The sequence below is a fragment of the Pleurodeles waltl genome, chromosome 9 (genome assembly GCF_031143425.1).
Source record: "Pleurodeles waltl isolate 20211129_DDA chromosome 9, aPleWal1.hap1.20221129, whole genome shotgun sequence".
NCBI classification, from domain to species: Eukaryota; Metazoa; Chordata; class Amphibia; order Caudata; family Salamandridae; genus Pleurodeles; species Pleurodeles waltl.
Genome location: NC_090448.1, coordinates 757,176,060 through 757,203,550, shown reverse-complemented (window position 1 = coordinate 757,203,550; position 27,491 = coordinate 757,176,060). Strand labels below are relative to the sequence as shown.

Here is a 27,491-nt window from a genome sequence, read left to right as displayed (position 1 = left end):
GTTTTTTAGGGCATGATCAGAAGTAGAAGGATGGAGTTGTTTGGCACAGAGTGCACCCAAGTGTGTGTCTATGTGTTGTAGGTTTCTGTCACTCACGGTGTGCTTTCATTTCTGTGGATCCATTAGCGAGTTTCTGCATTTACATATGTGTTTTATTATTATGCACGTGTTACTATCTGTTTCTTTGCATGTGCAATTCATTCTGTCAAAACAATTATTGTTGTTTTTTCCTTGTATACACATGGCTGTGTGTATATGTCACGCTGAGTTCCTATTAGACCTGATTTACAGTAAAGTGCGTAAGACAGTCTTACCATTACTTTAAATAAAGTACACCTAGACTGGGCTTTGGCTCCACCAGATGAGCATTACTCTCTCGCTTTATGCTATTGGCTGTCTAGAGTGCTGTATTGCAATACACGAGGCTTTGTGTTACATCGAAAAATACCATCAACCATCACTCATTCAAATATTGAACTCAATGCATTTTTCTTTTTTTAGCTGCTGCAGATTTATTTTAGTGTTTTTGTCAAGTGTGTAACATTACCACCACTACCTTTACTAGCACGTCTACTGATGACACCACCAGCTTTACCTCACCACCATTAGGGTCATCACCTTTAATAAAACCATTCCCACTACCACAATATTTGTGTATGCCTGTTTGCATCTTTTGCTGCATGAAACGCCAGGCTTGGTCTTTGCCAATGCTTGTTTTTGGGCGTCTTTCAATGTAAACGTCTTTCTCTGGTTTGTGTTTGAATTTATTTCTATGGCCGTGTCTGTTTTCATTGGTGAGTGTCTCTGGATATGTGTTTGGGTTTGTGGATGCTTGGGCGTTTGAACAGGCCAGTGAGTGCGGTTGCTTTCTGAACTGCTTGACACCCCCTGGCTTCAGTCGAGTGCACCCAGTCCCATGTCCGGGTCCGCCACACCCTTTGTGCTCTGAAGACCCCGTTGAGTACGGAGTATTAATCAGGTTCCGGAGGCCACCATCCTGCGGGGGGCACAGCTGCAAATTCGTTGGTAAAAAGTACTGTCATGAGTCCCTCACAGTCCTCCCCGTCCTTACACCTTCACAAGACCACGGACTGATGATCCTAGCCCACAGCTTGTGGCTCTCCGACAAGCCAATGTTACTCTTGAGCTGATGCTATCCAGGAGATCCCCCCTCTCTCTCTTCCTGGTGGGGGAAGCTTTCTGGCACGGTGCTCATCAGCGCAGGTTTGGACCCTCAGATCAGCTTCCCGGGCATGTACGGCCGCCCCCAGAGTGCGAGGTCATCAAACTGGCAGATCGCAAAACCCTGCAAAAGAAAGTGTAAGGCAGATGAGTGACAGCGATGGGTGCGCGCATAGCTCCGGTACAGATTAAGGGGCGAAGCTGCCTAGGCTCTGACAGAAAGGGGCAAAGAATGAACTACGTGACTGTCTGAAGGAGGGGGCACTGCCCAGACTATAATCCGAGGGGGCACAGAATGAAGTGGGGGACTGCCTGAAAGAGAGGGCACTGCCCAGACTCTAATCCTAGGGGGCACAGAATGAAGTGGAGGCACTGCCCAGACTCTCATCCCAGGGGGCACAGAATGAAGTGGGTCGATGACTGAAGGCGGGGGCACAGCCCAGACCAATGTTAGGGGCACAGAATAAAATGGGGACACTGCCCAGACTCCAATCCTAGGGGGGAGCAGAATGAAGTAGGGGCACTGCCCACACTCTAATCCTAGGGTGCAGAGAATGAAATTTGTGACAATATAAATGGGGGACACTGCCCAGACTCTAATCCTAGGGAGCATAGAATGAAGTTGGTGATTGCATTGAATCGGTAGCCGTGGGCAAAAAAGTGATTCTAGGGCACATGATGAAAAGGACGGCTCTTTCAGGGTCCCCGGGTACAAGGGCATTAATGAAGGGAAACATGATCTGATGTCAAAAACTTGACAATAAAGGTCTGACACTGCCAGGCCGTGATATCAGGGTTACATAATGAGGATGTTATTAACCATACTCTAAGATCAAAGTCCACAGATTAAAGGGATTTCCATGCCCGTGCAAAGACAGCTAGTAGCATGGAGTAAACGTGTTGGCATCCCAACGCTGCTTCCAGAAACCACAGAATAAAGTAGCCGGCAAAGAATATTCTTTGTCACACCTTTAGGGAATCAGAGATACTTCCTACAAGCAGACACCAAGAAGCAGAGGATGAAAGGGCTGCTGGGACTTTGCATTCTCCAGCAGTTGGTGACATGCTTTCCTTGCCATAAAAGGGCAGAAGGGCTGGTCGTACCTGTCTCCAATACTGTGGGGGGAGGGTGGGTAAATTATTAGGGTCTGGCTCTGCCCACAGTCTGATGCGAGGGTGAATGAATGAAAAGGACAGCACTCGCCATGAATAAATAACTAGGGCACAAAACAATGCTGCTTGAACTGTCCCCACTACCTGACACAGTAAACAGGACCAGGCAGTGTCACCGAATTAAGGGTATGACATTAATCAGTGCGCTGAACGCCATTATTACGAAATTAGGTTCTACCACTCCCCATGTTCAGGTAGGAGGATCCACCGAATGAAGGTTTCGTACAATTCATAATCCGATACCAGAGGTTACAAAATAGAGGGGGTTGTCCAGCCCTTCTTGTGGCACTATAGGCTCTGAGTTCTGGCAAAATCTCTCACCAGGCGACTTGAATTGGCGAGGTCCTGTGGGGTCTCACCCTCCATGTTGGGTTGCAGACGGTCCGCCCCAGCTTGGCACAGCATGTTCCAGATGCTTACATTAAGCCTGCCTGCTGCCAAATGCAGGGGGGTGCAGCCATTGTACATGATGGGATCCACCTCAGCCCCGTTTTCCAGGAGAATAGCGACCAGGTTGGCATCCCCCATTTCTACGGCCAGGTGGAGTGCCGTTCGACCACAAGTTCGATCCTGGGGTGAAGAGAAAAGGTGTTAAAAAGAAGATGGATAGAAAATAAGGCCCCTTTCCTTCTCATCACCACAAGGGGTCCATTACTTTCCCATAAACCTCGAGATTATTTTCTTCTGCTCAAATTCCCGAGATAGGCCCTTCTTCTCATCAACCACTAGGAGGCACTTTATCTCCTCAATACCCTTGGGTCTCTCTCCTTCCAATCTTGTTCGAGTACTCCCCTTTCCATCATGCACGAGAGATACCCATCTACTTCCTACTCACTCTTGTAAAGCACTTCTTTTAAATAACTCCTGAAATGACTCTTCCACTTACAATCCGAAAAAATCTCCATCTTCCACATCCTTTCCAGATACACCTTTCTCTTTCCGACCCTCTCCTGAGAAAACTCTCTTTTATCAACCTACTAAGAGGCCTCATTCACATCCACCTGCTGCGTATGCCATTTTTTTCGCACCTCGCATTAAAAAACCCTTGTGTCTACTCTCCACCCATACAAATCTCCCCATTATTCATCGTTCTCTTAGAGCCTTTCACTGTTCCCAGTTCTCGTTTTCTCGTGTGAGGACATCCTCCTTTTCTCCAAATCACCAAGCCTTCAGCAGTACTCTCCCTCGCAGCTATCCCGGCCAGCCAGCAGGTGTTACTGTAAAAGTGTTACCTGCAGCCCTGGTAGCACGCATAACTGTATGAGCAACATTACATGCTTTGTCCAGCAGGTGTCACCGTAACACCAGTACCCCCGAATTACATCCAGCAGGTTTCATTGTTAAAGGAGTATTCCAGTCCCCACCTCAGGTGATATTGCGATAACAACATTAACATACTAAACAAAATTCCCAGTTCTGGCCACTAGTTGCCGCTACAAGAGCAGCACTGTTAATTAGGTAATCAGGTATCGCTGCAACAGCATGTATCCGCAGCACACCAATCAATAACCAACTGATGTTGCTGCCAGAGTAGCATGTGCTCTCCGTCGACAGGGTTGTATTATTTAGACAGCCCTCTCAGCCCTGGGCATCTCGTGGGACTACACCATGTTTCTTCCTCTTTTGTTTCATATCAAAGCCATGTCTCACCTGGGCGTTGATCTCAGCCCCCAAGGCGAGCAAGTACTGCAGGATTCCCCAGTGCTGGTTCAGAACTGCCAAGTGCAAGCAGGTCAGGCCTGAAAAACAAAACAAGTTCTTTAGTACCTTCAGAGTCATAATTATAATAGAACTGGGGTTAAGGGTGGGGGGGAGTAGAAGGGCAAAACATTCCAGTTTGTAACAGCACAGTTACCGTTCTGAGATTCACAGCCTTGAACACTCTCCCGAGCACACTTACAACATTTTTTTAAATGTTTTCACACTGTGGCAAAGTTTTGCTCTTTAATAATGATCCAGCCTCTGGAGCTGGATTTGGATCTGGAAGGATACTATACAGCAGTTCACCAACAAGAGCATCTGAGTCAATATTTTAAAAACACGTGATACCCAACAATATCTGTGCTCTAGGGATGCTGGTTGGGAAGAAAAACAGCAATAAGTAAGTAATGTCTCATCTACAGGATGGGTCTTTTTATTAATCACAAGGTTAGAATTGAATACTAAACAGTAACAAAACACAAAGCGAAAACTATGTCGATCCAAGTAGCTATATAAAAAGAATTCCTTACAGAACATCAGAATTTAAGGGAAAACAATTTTAGAAGGCATGATTGGATTTCCATGTGGCTATTCTGCAGATCTAGATTATGTAAATGTTTCCCAAAAGCATTTCTACCACAGCCATAAACCTTGTAGAATGCAGTCACTTGGTTAAGAACTATTTGTCATTTTGTTTAAAAATCCACTTGTGACCTTTATATTTACCTACAAATTGCCCTATAGTACGTGCTCAATAAGGCACAATTTGTCACCTCTAGTCTCTAAGGCCCTTTTACATATTAACGTTAAGTAGGGAGCACTTGCATGAAACATGATGTCAAGAACATAAAAAGACATGTCATTTCTCAGTAGGATATCATTAAATTAGTCAAGACAGTTTTTAGTTCTGTTTAGTGAACCAATGAGAACTAGAAATGGCTAAGTGGAGGAAACAGTTCACAAATGTATCCTGGAGGCAAACCCGAGTGAATGTTTTTTTTTTTTTCGTATGACCTTTACCTTCTCCATTAGTGGTATACTTCTTCTCAGGTCTCATCCTGGTCCCTAGAAACCAGGATGGGCCCAACGTCAATGGAGAAAACACTTCTTCTCAAGGTAGATACAAGAAATAAAATACCTAAGGGCTACCCCTATATCCCTTTATTTTGGATGCCACCGCTATGGTTAAAAAGTATGTATGTAGATGCATATAAGAATAATTGTCCATGAATCTTTATTGTTGTTAACATATTTTAGCTCTTCTCCAGAGGCCTCTATGAGTCCATGGCTTTCATCAAGACTATAGATTACCCTGTAGGTTGAGTGTTCTTATAGGATTTATGAAGAATTGTATGAAGGCTTACTTGGCCTAGAATATACAGGCACCTTATAGTACCTGCAAATGACATAAACCATGCTTAGTCTAAACACTCCAAAAATATAATTCAGCTCCTAGTTGTGTCTCTTTTAAACCGGGAGTCAGTAAAAACAAACAAGAACACCACACAATGCATGCAAAATAGCAAAGATGGCGGCACACACATACTTCAAAGAAAGGTGATACAATAGTGACCGTCTTGCATCCTAAGTATGCCTCACCCTACGTTCACAGGGTCAAAATAGTTCAGGATGGGCTGTGATATGCCCATACTGTCACATGCTATGAAGTAAATAAGGGAGGAAATCCATTTGTTTGGTATTTTATTATGTAGGAAAGGTATCTCCGTCTCTTCATGCCCCTCAAAATGCTTCAATTTACTTCACCATGGGTGCCAATGTCATCCTGCCACCTACAGCGGTCATCGCAAATTCCTACTGAATGTTAATTGCGTTCAGCCAGCTGCATTAGGTTCAGCCATCATCCAACAATTTTACATGCGCGTATTCGCATGTGCATCTCTTATTGCATTGATGCTTGTGTTCTGCTCAAGTGTTTATAGGAAGTGTAGTCTAGAGTATATTGCGCTTCTCCTGGTACTACATTTCTTTTTAAAGGGAAATAGTCCCAGGTTACAACGAATGGAGCTTATCTTTCTATCGTCAAAAGAATCATGACATTAGTATGTTAGACTAAATGATTTTATCACTATATAATTTATTGGTTACTTAATCATTGTGACTTTATTTATTGACAGGTAAACCGCAAAGTGTAGCCTGGACCATGCTGTGCTTCAATGCTGGCAGAGGATACGAACCTATCGAACTGCCCTGATAAGCAGGACATTGACTTGTATTGTCAACGTCTTTAATTTTCAGAGCCAATTAGTGTTACAGACTCCTCACCCAAACATTTTCTATGCGGACCTGCATGCAGAGGCGTGTGTGAGAATAGAAACATGCAGGTGGCATTTGTGAACCTCATCCAAATGCTGCTCTGCATGTGAGGCTAGGAACATGCGGGTGGCCATCCTAACCGAAGATTTCTGTTCCAGTAGACACCTGCATCTACGGAGACAACCTCTGCCAAAGATCAACTCTAGAAAAGCTAGGCAGCGATTCATTCGTTTTTTAAAGGAACGTGTAAAGTGGTTAGATAGATGTAGCCCAGATGAGCCAGCCAGAATAAAAATGAATGCCTTAATTCCTTACCTCAGCTTCTTCTACAGACAGACACATTGTAAATGATCTAATTGTGGTTCAAGCAAAGCACTTTGAAATTGTCTCGAAAAATGTGACTGAGGAAGGTTCCACTGTAAGAGTGTAATGTTTGGGAGCTTCAACAGGAACTAAAGAGAATGACTTGGTACCACAGTCTCCAGTTATTTCTCTCGTCTTTGTATCAGGTGCAGTGCTGGATTAAATATGTGGAGGCCCCTAAGCAGTCGAAATTTCCGTGGCCCCCTCGCAAATTATCTCCTAATACGTTTTTAATTTTACCAACCAACAGTTTTGTTAAACCAGTTTAATTACACAAAAGTAAACATTACACATACATAGTTTGCACCAAATTATTTTACAAAGTGACAGCTAACACAAGATGAGCTTTTAAGAGACAAACTGAATGTGATGTATATGGGCTATGTACTTTAAGCTGTTAATGGGTACATTATATTAATACATTATTTTCTCTATAGTCTTTCATGTAACGTTTTTGTTTCTTTGAGTAGATTAATTTTTTTTTCTATCGTTTGAAAACAATTTACAAAAGCTTGATTGTAATTTTCTTTCAAGATCAAATCAATATTATTTTGATCTGTTGTTGCGGGGCCCCTAAAAGGAGTAGGGCCCATAGGCCGTTGCCTACTTTGCCTATTTGGTAATCTGGCACTGATCAGGTGATCGTGGGATTAACACTGCACTGAATCTTATGGTTCAACTGCGCCACTAACCAGCACCTGGTCCTCTACCGAGTTTATCTTGGCAATGGTTTACCATACCTCCAGATACTGAAGCTGGTATTATGGTTTGTGGAGAGACCTCTTGTTAAAGGAACCCTTTAATGTGTTGTTGGATAATTTGTTTGCTTTAAATTGGCTCAGGAGAGTCGGATCCAGGAAAGAGCTTCAGGATCCTCTCACAAGATACATTTATGTGCATCAGATCAAAACGAAAACCATTTACAAAGTGAGTGGTGGTTATAAAAATGCGAAATGGACTGGGCCCCCAAGAACCTAAGTTGGCCCCATCCCAACCCATTTAATCCATCCTTTTTGTTATCATATAATGAATCAGTTTATCTGTCTCTGCTTTGAGTAAAGAGATGAAAAAATGACAAAAAGCAAATTGTATTATGTGAGCAAAAAGAACAGAGTGCAACCCAAGGCACTAGAGGTGCAAAGGTTGCATCTCCATTAGTCAACTTTGCAATATCTGCGGGTGCTTGCATCACAGTATTAGCATGAAGCCACTTGCGGGTCACCTGGCCAGGGAATTTGATCTCTCCAACTGATGGGACAGGGTAAATGGTCACAGGATATGGCCCCGCATGTGACACATACAATACTGATATTTCGGGAAGATAATATGCAATACTCTCCAGTGGGCTTGAGTTCCTTCTCTTGGTAGGGCAGACACTGTTGCTGTCATAGGATAAGTGCCAGAGTGCGTGAAGATAGAAGATGTCAAAGCTTTGAATAGGAATAAAGTGAGGAAACATAAGCAGCCTTAACTAATAAAATGTTTCATAAAAAGTGGCTCATCAACGCAAAACCTTTGCTGCTAGGGTAAGCACTCTAAGAAAACACAGCAAGATGTAAGCTCAGCTTACATTAGACAGTGATTCTAATATTTAAAATTTAGCAATATGTGAGTCTTTATAATGCTCCCAAAATACTCCTTTATCCTATTCAAATATATGCAGTAGAATGGATGCAAGATTGGTGATTTTAGTTTGAAAGCAAACAATGTACCCTGCAAAATTTTCAACATGGATAAAAATGTATAATGGTTGCAGACAATTCACTAAACACATTGTATAATTTGTTTGCTTCTAACATAAATTGCATACCAAAAGTATTTGCAACTTAAAAAAAGGACAAAGGTTTGATTACATTCTAGTTGCCATTTAAAGATAGCAACACCACAAAATAAAGTGATGGACAGAGTGTTGAAACTTTTCAACACTCAGCCCCAGTAGATGGGGGCGAGTGTTTGAAAGGTTTCAGTACTCCGTCCATCATCATTTTTGTGTTGCTAAAGTTGCCCTAAGTGGCCAGGGTATACCCAGACATGGGTCCCTTGCTCAAGCTAGCCTGGCTGATAAGGGGTGGTACCCTGGCACCGGTCCCAGGATGCTTGTTTCCAGTCAAGGGAGAACACAGCCTGGCAGTTCTGGCTGGATTTATCCCATGGGGTGCAAGACAGAGTCAAGACTGATTTGCATATGGCTGGGTCCAAAATGGGGTGAGCAAAAGAACAATGGATTAAACCCAGATCTGTGACTGGAGGTGAGTGTTTGAAAAGTTTCAGCACTCTGCCCAGCATCCTTTTGTGTTGCTATTTAAAGATAGCCTAAAAACATTTGCCTAAAGTATAATTTAATAAAATGTTTTGATGCATGTTAACATTTTAAAACATATTAATGGAGAATCGAAGTAAATCCCATTTAGGCCTATGCATTGGTTGCACTAGTGCAGATTTACACCCCCTAGGAACTCACAAGAGATTACAGAAGTAGATCTGAAAACCTGTGACAGTTGAGGATTTCTCGGTGTACTAGCCAACGTTTGTGGATTACATTTAGACATGAACAGATCTACATTTGTTCAATCTGCAGATTAAATGGAAATTCACTTGTTAAAAACTTTTATTTCTTTATTCTCCCCATAGGGGTACTAGTTTCTCCCTGGGAAAGAGGCTCCTCTCATCTTTGAAAAAGATTTACTCCTGCTGTTGTCAGGAGTAACATTGTAACCTTTTCCAGGGTGTACAGGGGGTAGAGAAGAGCTGGTGAATAGACATAAACAGGTCAACTCACAGGGCAGTCCAGCCCTGGAATGACTACTTCTCACCTGTTGTCAGCCTTCGAGAGTAAATTTGCTTACAAGAAAATCTTCATGCGGCTAAATCCTTTTAGAAGTGAAAAAAACAATTTTGACTGTGCAAGCCAAACCTGCATACATAAACACCCCATTACATTTTGACTCTGATAAAACAAAATAGTGTTTCTAGTTGTAAAATGTAAATGTCCAGTTAGTGGTATAGCACTTTGCATGTACTCACATTTATAGCAAACAACGGAACTGTGGGCAAGTGAGTAGTAAGGGTCTGCACAATAACTGGACAATGTGGTAAAGTGGAGAAAGTTAGACTGTGAGCGATGTCCTTGATCAACAGTTGGCAACCTAGGCACTAGGCCACAAGCAGAATGTGAGTTTATTTATAGTCCTTGCTTAAAAGTAAATATTGTGGAGCAGTTCCGGAGATACTTTATCAGAAACTAACATAAGAAAAAGCAATGATACATCCTGACCCCTTTATAATCAGAAATCCATCATAATGCTTGTGTTGCCATATTCAGAGCCCTATCTTAGTCACAAAACTAGCCCAAACACAGCCCAAACAAAAACAGAGACACTGCATTCGTAGAGCCTGTGAATATTCAAAGATTTGTGATAAATAAATCCTTGTTCAGGAATAATCAGATCACTGGTAGAATCCAAACCCTGACTGAACATGAGCAAACAGAGAGAATGTCACCATAGCTCCGCTATATTGAGAAGGTGCCACAATCTGTCATCTCATTGCATGGCACCAATGGGACAAGTAGATTTTTTTACAACGCAAATAGATTTCAGAACTATCTAGAGCCTGATGTATTAAGGCTTTTTGCTGTTGCAAAGGATCGGTTTCCCAAAATCGGAGCATTTCTGACTGTAAAAGGGCCTTTTGGTATCTACCAAGCACAAACTGAGATTCTGTAACATGTTACTGAATCACAATTTGGATTTGCAACTACATACCTCATATGTATTAGGAAGGAACGTTTTTAGAGTGTCCCTTCCAAGCAGCGATTTGGAATGGGATTTATTATTGTTTTGTAAAAAAAATTCGGCTGAAGTTCGTTAGTAAATCCTTCACCGATATTTGTCTCCCCGAAATGTTTACCGCCCCTATACATCAAGCAAACAGGATAAGAGGTTGGTAAATTCTAATCATGGACAGTACAGTTTCTCCCAAAGTATGGGAGAAGTTGTTAGTAAGCACTCCATTCATAATTATTCGATTACACTAGCTATGGGAGAGCTGGCATTTTACTTAACCCTGGAGCTCTCACGGTGGGAAAAGTCATTTTGATCTAGATTTAGGTCAGGCAACATCTGGCGCCTTTTGTGCTTTTCTGATGGGAAAACTGCGGGACAGTGATTGCCAGTATATATTTGTGAAAGGCTGGCTGACCAGACGATGTTACAGTTTATGTATTTCTTTACATTATATCGTTATTTCTTCCAACTCGGTCTTAAGCATAGTCTGAATTAGTTTGCTTTGAAGAAATGTAGGGAGGCCCCACTTTATCTCCAAATGTTAAGTAGCCCTGATATTTTTTTAGTGTATGCATGTTCCTTAAAATGTCTTTACGATACAGGATATAGATGGAGGGATAGCGGCGGGGGAAGAAGTTTGAAGTCTAGTAAATACACTTTATACTGTGGCCCACATTGCACCGATGTTATGTTAATATTTTACGTCCCTATGTTTTTGATCTCCTTCTGTGTATGGGGATGATTCTTATTCCTCTAATATTCTTTTATGAAGCAGCAAACTGTTGTTTTTAAAACATATTTTTAGTAAGATTTATGTTATGATGAGTCGTTTGTGTATATTAGATGAATTCTAATATGCTCTTTTATGATCTTTATCTAAAGAACAAGTAAATGTACTTTGACTTGACAGTGGTAACCCGTTTGAAAACCAAGGGACCCCTTCCCTTTTGTGAATGGTGACTATACATTTTTAAAAGTAGGGAGCGGTCCCATGAACCACTGTCTAGAGTTAAAATGTTTGCAATACTTTTGAAAAGCATCCAGTTTTACTGTACTGTAAATGGGCTGCATTTGAAAAAAATACATTATTTTATGTTAAAGCAAACACAGACATGGTGGTCTGTTGACACCCAGCAGGTTACCAACACTGTGAATGTTACGAATTGTAGTGGATTACAATTTGGGATCTACCTCATTAATATCCACAAGTTAGATCGAACTGCGACACTACAATTTGGTATTTTGTGACTCAAACTATCGGTACATAGGCCTGTTTGCAAAATACCACGCAGGTCAAAAAATAATGGCAGCAAATAGTGACCAGTGCCTAGTACATCTGGTCCCTAGTCCTGTGGCTACATAGATATTTTACAATATTACATAGCCCTGCACTTTATGGGTACCATGCCTCAGTCATGAAGCACAGTATAGCAAAGGAGACTCTCAGGATTAGTGTTTGGGGAAGAAATAAAATGACCTGCCGGAGGGCAGTAAACACGAAGTAATTCGATTAGTATCACTATTTGTCCTGAAATCCTTTAGGTTGGTTTCCACAATCCTCATCTGCATTTTTCACTGACACACAACATTTATAGGCAGGGCAACTGTTATTATGCAACGGGGAGGACCACATTATATGGTAGTGTTGGCTAAATTATGCAACAAGAAAAGGCAAATTATACCACGAAATGGAGCACATTTTGTGCTTTGTCATTTTTACACAATAACCCGGTCTATACAAAGGTGCCACCTCGTTAGTACCGGTTTAATACCCAATTACAGCAGTAAGGTGACAAGTCAACCTTTGCAAACGGCCTGCCACTGCATGGAAACACGTGCCTCTGCAGTTGTAGTAACTTTTGATTGGCTTCAGCTCCGAGCAACTTTATTTTTGGATAAAATCTGCAAATTATGTAGCAGATGATGGATTATGTACCAAATTCATTATTATATGGAAAATAGCACATCTGCAGAATTGCCCATGCCTCGCCTCATCCATGGAATGGCAAGATGGTAGATATATCCCACCCCAGGAGTGTCAAGATTCATCCCTACATCATGTACATTTATGAAAGGGACTAGTGATTTTAGAGAAAAGAAATTAAAACCAAGGAATCTTCTGTTATCTGCTTTGATTTAGGCATCCAAATCATGACAGGATAATAAACCAACTGAGCAGAAAACTGATGAGAAAGAGGAAGAAAACTAACACTTTTCTGCACCCAAACAAATGCCTTATATGGCCATAATTGAGTAAAGTAAACCATCAGCCGTCTGTGGAAATTATTCACCGAGGTGCAGAGTTGGCATATGGCGTTATGAGAACTATCCAATTCAACCTGAAAAAGTCAAAAATTATTGAAGGGGCTTGGAAAATTCTTGAAGGGACATGGTTTCTGGACACAAGAGGTATTTCTAGTAAATAGGAAGCAGAACTGTAGATTATGTGGATCCCATGTGGTAGAGAACGCTCAAACAGTGCACCTCAGAAGAGTTTAAGCTGTGGAACGTTTTAAGCACAGACAGGTATACCTTTGTAAAATTAAAACAGTTTAACCATCAACAAACCAAATTCCTTCCTATTTTAAAACAACTTTTTAGACTTAATATTCCAGGTAAAGGCATGGATTTGGGTACTAATATTTTGTTTTCATACAAATGTTGTAGTTTTGTATCTATTTCACTTTAAGCCAAAACATTCTGAAAGAAAACCTATTAACAGAGAATCCTACCGAGGATTGTGCTGCAAAATATTTTCTAAAAAGTCCCTGTTTAACTCAGAGTCTGTTTGACTCTTGTGCAGCATAGCATTAGGGAAATTGGGAACTCTGATACAGGAAAGCCAATTTGTGCCACCCTACACCAAATGGGAGACTCTTGAAGAAGAGCCTGATGGTTGCTAACAACAGAAACTGAGAAGGGTCGAAGGGGCTTTCACATGCACTATTTCAAACATCAAAGGGGCAGGAATAGGGGGAGTATTACTACAATCTACTGAGCAGAGTATTTGAAGATTTGAAAAAAAGCAAGTGAAATCCCTTTATTTCCGTGGTTTCAATGCTATATGTCCTTCAGAAGTTGTAACACGGTTTAAAAAAAGTTATCGTTTGCGGACTTAAGTGAAGGTAACCTACGGCACAATAGTGCTTTCAAACTACTTTTTTATCCACTCCCTAGTCTCTGGGTTATTTATATTTCCTGTTTGAGTATAAGTCTCTATAGAGGGTAATCAAAAAAACGTAAAGAGCTCCAGGGACCTGACAAGCAGCGAACAAACTGGCTGAAGCAAGGAAAGTGGTTACTGAAAGTTGCAGACAGGTGTGGGTTGGCCAGCAGGGTAGGGGATTATGCAGACTGGCTGCCTGAGAGATGTCCCAGTGAGAAAGGGTGTATCTGTGACCTGGTGTCACATTGGGAGTGCACTGGAGCATTTGTTTTAGATTTATGAGCAGCTTCTTGCTTTTAGCTTCAACAGAGTCTGTCGAAGTTACATTTTAAGACTTTTACGGAGGACTACCACCCTGAATAGCGTAGCCCTGATGGCTTAACATGATCAGATTTGTGGATGTCAAGAACAATTTCACTCCACAATGCGCCCTAAGGGGTTTCCTCTCTGTGCAGACTCAATCCAAATTGTTATTTAGTGTGAATGAGTGATTGAATGCACAATACCAACAACTACACAATAAAGACCACACTATTATTGCACAGACGCCTTTTAAGCCTAGATATTATCCTTTCACTTGATATTTTCATCACTTCACACCAAGACGAGACACAGCAACAAATGCCCAATAAGAGCACAGCTTTGGTATTCATGCATAACATAAGAACCCTTCCTCATCAGACCTACATAGAGACGCACACCCTTCCATCTAAGCCTCGATGCAGAAGGGTGCTATTCTCTGCCAACACGCTTTGGCACCTCCTTAGGGTTATGAAGCATTATATAAATGCAACTACAATACAATGTAGGGGTATGGAGCTGAGCAATTTAGCTGCTTCTGGCGCATAATGGTTCCCACCCAAGACACCTGTCCATCAACCATGACTGAGTTAATGGGAACTCCTCCAAAGTCAAAGCTGTTTAATGGGGATCTTGTGGGCTTGTTTAATATAAAGTTTGTGAATACTGGTAGGATGAACGAATAAATGGAGAATTACATTTAAAATGTTTGTCATGAATGGGTAAGTTAGTCATTTGGGGTCTAACGTACAGAAATCAGATTTTGCGACTCGCAATTTGCGAGTCGCAAAACCTGATGGACAACAGTATCAATGACACTGTTTGCGATTCCCAATAGGGTCTTAAATGACCTACCTCATGAATATTCATGGGGGAGGTCGCAATGTGCGACCCCATTGGGAATTGCCGCCCTGACAGGGATGGTGGCTTGCTGGAGACAGCAGACCACCATGTCTGTGACTGCTTTTAAATAAAACAGTTTTTTTTTTTTTCAATGCAGTCCGGTTTCCTTAAAGGAAAACAAGATGCATTTCAAAATCAAAAATGAAAAGTTTTCAGTGGTCCGTGGGACCACTGCCTGCTCTGAAAAAATATTTTTGCTACCATTCACAAAGGGGAAGGGGTCCCATGGGGACCCGTTCCCCTTTGCGGATGGGTTAGCACCAGTTTAAAACTGGTGCTAACTGCGATTGCGTTCGCAAAACAATCATACATACTATCTGGATTCAGTATTAGGAAGGGACGCCCTTTTCACGTCCCTTCCTAATACCAAATCGCAAAACCCAAACTGCAATTCGGTAACAAGTTGCCGAATCGCAGTTTGGGCTTTGTACATCCCAAATATAATTTTTCAAGTCGCAAACAGGACGATTTGCTGTTTGCGACTTGAAAACTGCTTCGTACATCTGGCCTTGGTGCTTTTATCCCATGCATGCAGGATCCACATATTTACTACGTGCATAGCATCCACTTTGGGGGTAGCTAAACAATTTCACATTAAAATCTTTATGCAAGATTCAGTTTTGGTACCATGTGGCAGTTCATCAGTGTCACATATTTCTGCCTTCATAGCGCTATACTGGCTACCATTAGGCTTGAACAAGTAGCACATTGTTACATAGTCTTTCTTCACAGCAGTGGCCATTTTGGTAAGCTAGAGTTTTCATACAGCTACAAGGTGCAGGCCTACGGGCCTACTTAAATCACACTACGGCATTTCTTTGCACAACAGACACGCTAAAGGCAAACTTGTCTGCGCCTGTCACTGCCCAGACTGCTAGTATCTAGTAAAACCACTTCATTATTGCTGTGATAACATTTTTTTTCTATTCACAACCACTTATCCTTTGGGGCAAGATACTACATAACCTTTAGCCTAGCTAGGACTTTATCTGAAGAAACAGCCTTACTTTTTTCCAACTCCACACTACTTTCAATCTCATTTACATGTACATTTATTAAAGCTCGCTAAGTTGTGCAAAACTGTGTCGTCATTCACTGTTTGATGGCTGAGTTAGATTTGGACATTAAGCATGTTGTGCATCGCAGAGACATGGCTTCACAGTGGATTATCTGATATTTTAAATGTAAATTGCTCCACGATATATGCCCACAGATATGAGAAAAGGGACAGCCACTTGGCTTTTATTTACAAAAACACATTATATATACTAAGTTGGTAGTTCACATCAACCCCTCCCTGGAAATCCTGACTGGGAAAGTTCAGGCTTTTTCAGAATCTATGTAGATTTCTTTTTTAAAGCTTTAGACCTCTCTACGGCTACAACACACACACATGCATAGATGTCTGGAGTCATGGGACCTATTAACATCCCTACTCTTTAAACACTGACATTAAGTCATCTAATTTAAGAGTTTTTTTTATTTAAATACATTCGATCCAAAAAAATTTGGACCATTTAAAATTACAAAAAGAAAAAGAACAATCTTATATAGTCATGTCACATCCGTTAGAATCGCAATAGCTCATCATAAATCAAAGTAACAATCCTTCAGGATATTGTAGAAATCTAATAATCAATTAATATATAAAATGTTTCAGTAAAATTCTTACAGCTAAACATTAGAATCAAACTAAAAATACAACAATTTGCAGGTTTTTAGCATAAACAACGTCTCTATGTGCTTGTGCGATCTCAAAAGTGACACATACGAAGTAGAAGCTTTAAAATAATGACACGGTATATGGCATATTTAAAAAAGTAGGAAGAGGGATGAAAGAATATAAATCTTGTTAAAATCTTATTAAAATCTCCCTCTGTAAACAAACAGGAGCATGGCCTAGAGCTCTAAGGGCCCTTCACGAAAATATGCTTGCGACGGATACACCAAGCCTCATATAAAAATTTGGAAACTGAAGAAGCTACCAATGTGGATGTTTCATATTTGCATATTTTGATGGCATTGGCTCTATCCAACAGTAATAAGTTTTTACAGAGGGGGATGATCCACTTTCCTCTAGGACTCTTATATAGAGGGCAGAAGAACAAAATATGCTCAGTTGTTTCTTTATAATGAGGGCAAGATATACATCTGTCAGTTGTGGGGTCTCTGGTTGACCAATGGGCCATTAATAGGCAGGGAACCATATCTGAGCTGTAGATAGAGGGCACGAGCATAAGGTGGCATAGGGAGGTTCAAAAAAGTCTCGGGCCAGGGTTCGTGTTTGAATTGGAGGAATTCTGTTGTTAGCCTGCCCAGCCCGTTTTGGCACAGTAGATCAACATTAACTTTTTCCCAGTATCTTCTTTTAACAAGTTGTTTCGCATTATTGGGAATCAATTCCGGGTATTCCCAGTAGTGGGAGAAACCTATTTTAACCCAGGCAGATTTCATCTCCTGCAACCATTTGATTTTAATTGGGCCCTGGGGAGTGGCTATAAGTTCCCTCACCGCCGCCCTGTAGGGTTCGAGTTCGGCAGTTTTCCAAAGTCGGATCCAATAGGAAAGCGATCTCAGGGCCGCTATGGTTTTGATGCTGTTTAAACGTAAGTCGAGCCTGAGAGGAATCATTGGGGTACCTGCCCCTAACCGAGAGACCTGTCTGAGGAAATTGTTTTCTTTTGTTTGTAAAATATCCAATCTTCTGTGTAAACCCCAGAGTTCCGCTCCATACAGGGCCGCAGCACGAATTTGGGCGTTATAGATCTCGGCAATTGTGATCAAAGGGGAACTTGGTGCCTTTCTAGACCTGTGTACTAGGGCCCCACCTCTTTGGCTTAAGATAAGTGCCCCTTCATCAATGGCTGCCTCCCATTTTCCTGTGGTCGATAATCTAATTCCCAGATAGTCAAACTCTTCCACTTTCTCAAGCGGGACTGAATTCATTTCAATTCTGGGACGTGGACGTTTTCTTGAAGTGCTATATATCATGAGTTTCGTATTTTTAACATTAACGTCAAGCCCAAAATCCTTACATAAAACGCAAAATTGGTTAACCAAATTTTGGATCCCCATAGGTGACTTAGCTAACAGGATTGTATCGTCCGCGTACAATAAGCAGGGGATTTTTGTCCCAGCCAATTTGGGCGAGTCATTTGTGCAATTCTCCAGATAACGGATACAATTGTTAATATAAAGCAAAAAAAGAGTAGGAGCCAGAACAAACCCCTGCCGGACACCTCTGTTGATAGCCACAGGATCTGTCAACTCACCCTCCTTACCACATCTAATTAGAGCATAGGTATTGTAATGAAGTCGGGTAATGAGGTTCAAAAGACCTGGAGGGACCCCCATATTAGAAAGTGTCGACCATAGCATGTTCCTGGGGATCAGATCAAACGCAGCTCTCAGGTCCATGAAGACTACATACAGATTCTTCCACATTCTTCCATTTAATTGCCAGGAATCTCAAGACTTGATCAATGGTACTCACAGCAGGTCTAAACCCTGCTTGAAGATCAGATAAGGCATTAGATTCCAAGATCCAATATCCAATCGTCGAGGTGGCACAAAAGATGTTTAGCGTAAATTTTTTGAGAATTGTCCAGGAGACTGATCGGGCGATAGTTTGCTGGAATATTGGGGCTACGTTTTTTAAAGATGGGAACTATCTCAGCTCCTTTCCATGAGTACATTTAAGAGTTGTGAATTCACTTTGAAAATCAATAGCACCGTGTCAGGAATACCTCTAATGAGCTTTTCGACACTTAACGGTAGTGGCATTACCCCCAAACCCCGTCCACCCATTAGGGGACATACAGTATATATAAATTCTTCAAGTTCTTGTCTATTTATCTCTCCTGTCTCCCTTCCCATGCCCTGGGCGGCTCATGGCTTATCCCTTTTAGGAGCAGAATTCAAAACTAGCAAACATGTATTGTTTGTCATACCCTACAAGCAAAAACAACTGAAAAGTGATTTCAGCAGAAGCTCTAGCCCTTCATCTGCATTCTGAATCAGAGTACACAGTTAGATGGTCCTCTGATCTAGATGGATGTTTATTACCAACAACCTGGCTCTGCTTGGAATTCAATAACTCCTTCTGCTAAAAGAGACCTAAAACCTCTTGGGTATCTCTGTTTGGTACACTAAGAACTTGCTGATCATCGTGACCTACGGACCATGGAACGTCTTTGGTGACACAATTATAATCCTGTCATTAAATCAGCACAACTAAAATTGAAGTGGACTACATTCAAAACTAAGGCAATTTTTAATTTTTAGTGTATTTATTTCTGTTTCACACAAATCAGCAGCATTTTTTTACTATTAGAAAATTAGGAGACTCACCACTATATCTTACGGAGGCCTGTGATGCTAAATGTCACCTAAAGTCGATCACTTTAATAACAATATTTGTGCTATTACAGATTGCATGTCCTCTCAGAACCCTTATTTGCGCGGGATTAATTCTGACAGTAGTAGCTAACCACAACAGCTTGCCATTTTATCTGCCAAGGGGTTTTTGAAACTTGTGAACGTGAGTAAACCCACTGTCTCATAGTTTTTAAACATCTGTTAGTTTGGACGTTTCCCTTCCTAAAGCCATTGTTAATGCTTTACTAGCTTCTGGAAAGGTCCCCAAGGGCCTTAAAATGCTTCTGTAATGCAACTATGGTAAAAAAACCATTGTTGTATAGCCCATTAAATTACTATCTAACTTCACAGTGGGCTCATATTACAAAAAAAATAGAAAGAGCACATTTCATCTACTATTGGTTTTAAAAAACAACCTACTGCATTATTTGTAATAGGCTTTGGGCCATGTGGTAATACAGAAAGAGTGGCAGTCTCTGTCCTCGATGACTTACACCAGTGTGCCCATGATTACATCCCAGCACATCTAATTTTGCTGGCTCTAACAGCAGCCTACAATACTGTAAGCCCCTTGATCCTTTCAGAATGTTTAAGGAATCTTGGTATTGAAGATCGTGCATGTGAATGGCTCTGTAACTTTCTTAACCGGTTGTTTCTATTAACAGTAGGAGGCATCTTATAATCAACTCCCCAAAGGATCAATATTGCTCCTCTTGCTGTTTAATCTGCTTTATAGCTCCACTGGCTGTGGTGATTCAGTCGTATGTTTTTCACCTTTTCATGTATGTAGACAATAAGCTGCTTGTTTTAAGAATCTCAAATTACCAGAATGACATGGCAACTAAACTTTTTAATTGTTTGTCACGTTGCACGCTAGATGTTCACTCATCATTTTAAGGTTAACAGGAGTAAAACCAAGATACTTTGTCCTACAATACCTACCCCTTTTTGGAATCTTTGATTCTGGCTGGCCACTCTAGGCCCAGAACCGACTCCAACAACTTATGCAAATAATTTATGAGTAAAACTGGGCTGTACCCTGCTGTTCCGTGAGAAGGTTACATTTGTGTTCAACTCCTGTTTGTTTCAGCTTCAAACCCTGAAAAAGACTTTTACATCTATTTTCTTTCTCAGAAAAAATGTTGACGTTGAATGTGCATATATCAACACAGCTCATTATTGTAATGCGTTTTACCTTGAACTGCCTCGTATTGAAATTAGTGCAAAATTATACTGAAAGGTTGGCACTTGGCCTAAAAACTTGAGGCAATAATTTTCATGCCTTGGTCTCCTACTTTGGCTTCTTGTTAAGAATCGTTTTGTTTGTACATTGCTATGCCTTGTGCATAAAGTTGTTTATTCATCAACTGACTCTGTTTTTAAAATATGCTTTAACTGATACCATCCTTCTTGGTTATTGACATCCAGCATTGATTCCCTATTAGTGGCTATATCGCTCAACAATCAGAGGCAGAAGTTTTTATATCTCTGCAGCTTAAAGATGGAACAAATTACCTTTATATCTCAGGAGGAAGATGAATCTTCTTAGTTTTAGGAAAGGCTTAAACGCAAGGCTATTCATTCAATCTTTCTAATGATGGACCATTGGTATGTTTAGGAGAAGTCGTACTGTTTGAATCATGTAGGGTTTTAAGGGCTAGGATATCCCTTTTGGGTGACACTCTGCACTTTGTACATACCATAATCAGCAAACATAAAGGTACATGGAGATTTTCGCTTTTCTTTCTGCTGTGGTCACTCTTCGGCGACTGTGGTCCATCTCCACCCTAATAAAGGCCTGTGCCCACAGACTGCCAGAGAATCTTAAAACATGCAGCTGTAGATGGATGAAAATGATGACATTGTTCGAAGTCGGAGTGGGAGTGTTTGTAAAATGCATAAATAATTGTTTCTGCTATTAGCAGGAAGGGCCTAAAGGCTCGTGCCACAAACAAGGGGCACAATGGTCTCCTTTCCACTGGCATCCTGGTTGGGAGGATTACATACCTGTAAGTGATGCACATGTATGTTGTGTGTGTGCCACAAACCGCAAATTGTATGTAGCGGAACTATAGGGGTGAATCATTATCTCATCACAGCCTCTTTCCATCTTGTCCCCAAATCTTTCCCTTTACTAGTGCATACAATGATGGCATCCCTCTTATGTGTTTTATTATCGGTTTACTCGAATTGCTAAATGAATGTTGACAGAGGATAACATAAGGTGACTTCAATACTGAGCGAGGCATTATGCTGTGTTGAGCCTGCTTTACATGAGCTATTGATAGCTAGAAATCATTGGGCTTTACAGACTGGACAAGGGGCCAAGAAGGGGATCTGAATACGAGACCAACTTCAGCTCCACTACTACCTTATGAGCCCCTGTAAGACCATACGCTGTGGGGACAAGGATTCTTGTGAGAGAGCTCATACTGTCAGTGTATTTATACTATGGTTGAGTGAGCGACCCTCTCGTTCCAAGACTGTTCCAACTTTTGGGTGAGCGAGATCATACCTGGTCTGCAGCCTTGACCTTTGCTAAAGAGGATCTAAGTAAACTTGTCCTTACATTGCATATCTGATGGCTAGGTCATCACCCGAGATACAGTTGCTCGAAAAACATCTGTGGCATTTGAAGTGTGAGTAACAGCTACTCTACTTCACACTTCATTTGTAAACTGTAGATTAGTAACGGTTTGTGTTTTTTAACTAAATAGATATAAATAAAAAAATACCTGTTAATTTTCTGGCTAGGTATTGAATATTTCTCGAACGAGGCAAAAGTTTCTCTCATAGTTCTGATGCACATCAAAGTTTTTCAGAGCAGTTGTTAAGGGTAGCGTGACTGCTATCAGAGGGTGCGGCAGGTAATTCCACTGTGGCTGCCTAAGCTAGTTGCATAAATCAGATAATACGAAATATAATCTTGGTCAATAATGGCAAATTGAAAACAATGGCGAGTAAATGCTAATATACTCTCAAGCTAAAAACTAACCCTTAGTATTAGTTCTAAAGCATCTTGGCACAATGCCATCTGTGTAATGCCTGGCAAACGGAGCATGTTCCTATACCTTTCCAATTCCAGAGACCCAGAGCAAGTAGAGCCGGAGGCCCAGAGCTGGCAGAAGGAAAGACGGAAGTCTCGGGCAGGGTGGGTGCCAGTGTCAACGCTTGCAAGCAGTCTAGGAAGCCATGCTGGCATGCCAGGTGAAACGGTGTGTTGCCATTACGGTCCTGCTGTGCTGTGTCGGCCCCCTTCAATACTAGCGCCCGGACAACAGTCACTTGGTGTAGGTACACGGCCAGGTGCAATGGGGTCTGTAGGGAGAAAGGGGGATATTCAGGTCAAATCGCAATTTACATATGGCCTAAGTAGCCTCACAAATCTTGTCTGATATTGATGGATTTAAACTGGCACACAACCACATGGAGCATATGGTTCAGATTATTCTTGATGGGAGGAGGTAAACGGGGGAACGTACAAATGTCTAAAGTGCAGCCTGATACATTTTGTGTGAAATAACGTTAACTACACAGAGGACCGCATTACAGAAATATTCATACAGATACTGGTTCCAGCTTTGTGATACTGCTGATGTAATTCACTGCCAAAGATAAAGGCTGGAGAATTGCCTTCATCGAAACCATGTGAGATACTTTTACTCATTGCATCTCTCATCCTCTATCTCCAGAGGAACTTACATCACTTTCTCCTGCTTTTGCCCTACTTCAGGGCGTCCCATTACCCTGCATCACCATTCAAGGGTGTGCACAGATAAGGGTATCACCTGTTTGGGCATGTTAGGGCCAGGAAGGGCCGTGGGCCAGACGCCCGTTCTACTAAAACGTACAAGGTAAGATAAAGCCATGTGGGAATATAAAAAATATATATATATATATATTGTTTTATCAATTTTTTATTCTTTTTTATGTATTTTGTTTTTAATTGATCGTTGTTTAAAAAATTGATTTGTTATATTTGCAGATTTTAAATTTGTTAGATTATTTTATTAGATTGTGTTAATTCATTTTAGACTCAATTGTTTTATTTAGTTGTATTTAACATTAAGTGTTAATTTTTATAACGTTTTTTATTAATGTTAATAGTTTGTCAGTTTTCATTTAGTATTTTAAATATGTTTTCATTTATTTATTCATCAGTATTTAAAATGTTTTATTTAAAAGATTTAGATGTGGGAATAGTAAATCTGACCCCTTCAAAGTCTAACACTTCCCACCTCTGTTGTTTAGATTGGTGTGGTAGTAGTAAATTGAACCCTTCCAAAGTCCAAGACTTCCCTACTTTTGCTTACCCTGGAATGGGAATAGAAAATATTCTTTATACACTTTATATTCATATTTTCTATCAAAAAAGAATTCAAAGAAACAGAATGCCACATGCATTTTACAGTATATAAGCCCAAGTGTAGCATTTCTTACGTTATTTTTAATTATAACTATGACATAGATATAGCAATGGTCTTAGAATATTACGGAAGGATCACAGGTCTGACAATGGCTAGACCAATAGCAGTATCAGATGAAATCAAATTTATACAACCCGAGCTTAGACATATATGTTGTAACAGTAGACTGCTTGAGTCACGTTGAGCTACATTCAAACTGTGGAATTACAAGCCATAGCATCAAAGCAATCTCACAATATCATATCTGAGTAACAGTCGAGCTACAAATTGATTGGCGGAGTTTGATATAGCGGGCCCAATGTCTCTGGAATTACACTGTATGGGTTACAGCTGAAAAAAGCAACCAGCTGCATCACTACAGTATGGGGTGTCTCACATCCAGCCATCCAACTTAGGCAAGCAAACCTTTAGCCAAGACATTGCTAACCTAGGTTTTCGTAATAGTTTAGCACTTAGGCTCCTGAAACCGGGACATCTGCAACATACCTTAGAGCTGTGTTTCCTAATCTGTGATTTGCAAGTGGATTTTGATGGGTTCCCTAAATCCAAGCAATAAATAATGAGACATTTAAATTCTGTATTTAACTTGTCACATTTGATGTACTTCAAAGACAGAGGTCAAATGTCAGGCTGTGTCTTCCGACAAATTGCTGCTTATTTCTTTTAACATGGGGACTAGTGTATACAAACTCCTCTCACTTTGCAGGAAGAGAAAGAAACATAATGTGCATTATGTGACAATTTTGCTGACCTGCAGGGAGTGTAAAATCTGTAGGGTGCTTTTTGGTAACACACACGAAAGTGTAAATACTTGTGGATGAACTGTACACATTCAGCAGTGTGATGGAAACAAAGATTTTACTAGGGTCGAAACAAATCAAGACACTCTAATTGATGATGCACAAATGATAAATATTAATTGAAACCTGATTTCCACACATTATTGTTAGATCTGTCAGCTCTTGGCGTGGTTTCCCCAGTCCTTTTGGCTTCGGACCTTCTATTTTTGATCCTGTGCTGAATTTCGTTTTTGCTGGCTTTAGACTCGGCACTTTATCACTGCTAACCAGTGCTCAAGTGCATGCGCTTCCTGTCTATATGGTACTGGTTCATCCCTGATTGGCATACTTGATTTATTAGTAAACCCCTAGTATAGTGCACAATGTGTGCCTAGGGCCTGTAAATCAAATGCCACCACTGGGCCTTCAGTACTGTTTTCGCGCCACCAACATGATTAGCTCGTAAACATGTCTCAGACCTGCCACTTCAGTGTGTGTGCAGTTTTAAACTGCCATTTCGACCTGGCAAGTAACTCCATGACAGACCCACACTCCCTCACGAGTGGTGTCGGACTGCTGAGGCTGATTTACTCATTGATGTCGTCATAGCCCAGTTGGAGCTATTGTGTTTCTAAGTGCGTTACTGAGATTTAATATTTGAAAATGTGTATCTTTGCTTGTGTATGTTGGATTTTTGTTGTTTCAGTCTTGTTTTACTCAGATAAATATTGGCTATTTTTCTAAACTGGTGTGGAGAACTTTTGTGGTGTGTTCAGTGTGTTACTGTGTGTGTGTACAAATACCCTTCATATTGCCTCTGTGCCAAGCAACCAAGGGGGTGAACACGGTTATCTTAGATGTGTGGCTCCTTTAGCCTGACTAGAGTGAGGGTCCCGAATTGGACAGGGTGCCAACTACTGCCAACTGGATACTCAATTTCTAACATTTATAATTTGTGTGCAGTATTGGTTTATCACAGTAAAGCTGTATGTATGTGCACAGTTAGTGCAATTTCAGTGGGCAATGTGCCATCAGCAAATTACAGTGCTACCACACAATGCTTTAGTTACATTAAAAACAATTGCACGCTTCATGTCCATTAAAGCTAGGTGGGTCAGAAATTACGGACATTTAAAAGATTGGATTTGGTTCCAAAACATTTTGGAAGCATTGCTGTGGAGTGCAGTCAGTGGGGTCCAAACCAGTGACAGTCCGTGATATTTTCAATTGTTACTCTAACCGTGCTCCAAAAGGAGGATATAGGGTGATATTACCTGACCAGATGCATAAATCCTGCCCCATCTGAGATACATGGCACACAGTTAGTACTTTATGAAGAGTTAACTATATCCAAACAGACTGAGGTATGATATATTCTGTTTACAAATTTAAAATGCAAAAGTTTAAGCCATTGATTCACTCAAATCAATTTGACTTGGAAGCAGCAATATTTCAAGACCTTATCGTCTAAAGGTATGCCTAGATGCAATTCCCAATGTCAATTGCAAGGAAGGGAAGAATTCTCCACCCCCCATCAGAACAGTCTGTATAGTTTAGAAACCCTTCTCTTCTGTTTTCAGATAATTTCACCTGTGGCAACGGGTTGTGTTCTGGTGGCACTGACGGGAATGTAAGGCATACCACTTGTGCTGCATGTCGGATCTTGAAGTAAGCAAAACTATTTGATGGGTTGAACACTGCTTGTAATCTGAACTCATCTTTCATTAAAAACTCAACACTAAGGGATAAATGTTCCATTGACTAATCTCACTTAGATGGGGAGGTCACCATCAAGAGCTCCAACATGGGCGAAAGTAGTAGGTTATTTGTCTTTAAAGTTAAAGGGAAGTATGAGGTAGCATGCCCTGCTTTATGATTCAATGATTACCATGTCCAATAGGTAGAGTGATCTGTGTGGATTTCTGAAGTGGGCCTGGGATCTGTAAAACTTAAAAAGGTTTTCAGAGAACCTAGCTCTATCTGAACATTCTATATTATTTAATGTGGCAAATGAGAATCCGTAATGAGCCAGCAAACAGCAAAATGGGCATGAGCCGCTGGATAGTACCATTAAAAATCATGTACACACACTAAGTGGCTAGGAAGGAGGTTCCGTTTGATTCTGGGCTGTTTATTGGCCCACATTAGTACGGTCAGGAGGAATTGGAGTAACTAAAAGAACTGCAAGTTCAACGGGATTGGAATATTTATACACTAAGAAAGACATTTAGGAAGGTCAACCATTTTCATAATCACTATCCTTCTAGCCAAGGGCAATAGCGGTTTAAGCCATTTTTCCATTGGGGATTACAGTTTGTCTAGTACCTGACCATAGTTATTGCAGATCAGCATGTCCTTATCTTGCTGTACCTGAATCCCTAAATATTTAATTGAAGTGGGGCACCATTTTAAGGGGTGTCCCAGACTGGGTTTGATTCTACAATGGCTAAGTGGAAAAAATGTTTTATCCAAACTGATTGTAAGCCTAGAGAACGGCCCAAACCTAAAGATCCGAGGAATTTTTAATGAAGAGTAACTTATTATTAACGTGAAGTGAAAGTAACAGGGAATAGTAAAACCGGCCCCTCCAAACCCCAACACTTTTCCTACTGTTGCTTAAGTTGGAAAGGCAATAGTAAATATAACCACTCCAAAGTCCAACAATTTCCCTACAGTTGATAATATTAAAGTTGAATAGTAAATATGACTCCTTCAAAGTCCAGCACGTTCCCAACTATTGCTTACAATTTGTGATACTTATTTTAAATTTTTTGTATTCAATATTTTTAAATTATATACAAAAATAAATAATTAGTATTTTGTAATTGTTTTGGAATATTATTTCTAAATGTATTTTGTATATACTTTTCTGTATGTGTTTAACACATATATATATTTATTCATGTTGTTAAGAGACTAATATTTTATGAATTGTTCAATTCTTTTAAGTTTGTATTTTTTTCCATTTACTTTATATTTTTTACATATTAATTGCATTTTTTAAATTACTTTATTATATTCAAGTCCAATACCTAAATTAAGTTTAATATAGTGGTTTATA

General features: G+C 40.6%; 1 protein-coding gene across 1 annotated transcript in view; it reads right to left on the bottom strand.

The window, feature by feature from the left end:
* Window positions 1-486: 486 nt before the first annotated feature.
* The window catches only part of LOC138259932 (NF-kappa-B inhibitor epsilon-like), a 53,757-nt gene continuing 26,752 nt past the window's right edge, over window positions 487-27,491 (bottom strand). The window contains exons 3-6 of the mRNA XM_069207922.1: window positions 22,296-22,542; window positions 4,006-4,094; window positions 2,677-2,925; window positions 487-1,306 (exon numbers count right to left, since the gene is read on the bottom strand). Of these exons, the coding sequence (XP_069064023.1) occupies window positions 1,235-1,306; window positions 2,677-2,925; window positions 4,006-4,094; window positions 22,296-22,542 (657 nt within the window). The 3' untranslated portion in view covers window positions 487-1,234. The remainder of the gene's footprint in view (window positions 1,307-2,676; window positions 2,926-4,005; window positions 4,095-22,295; window positions 22,543-27,491) is intronic.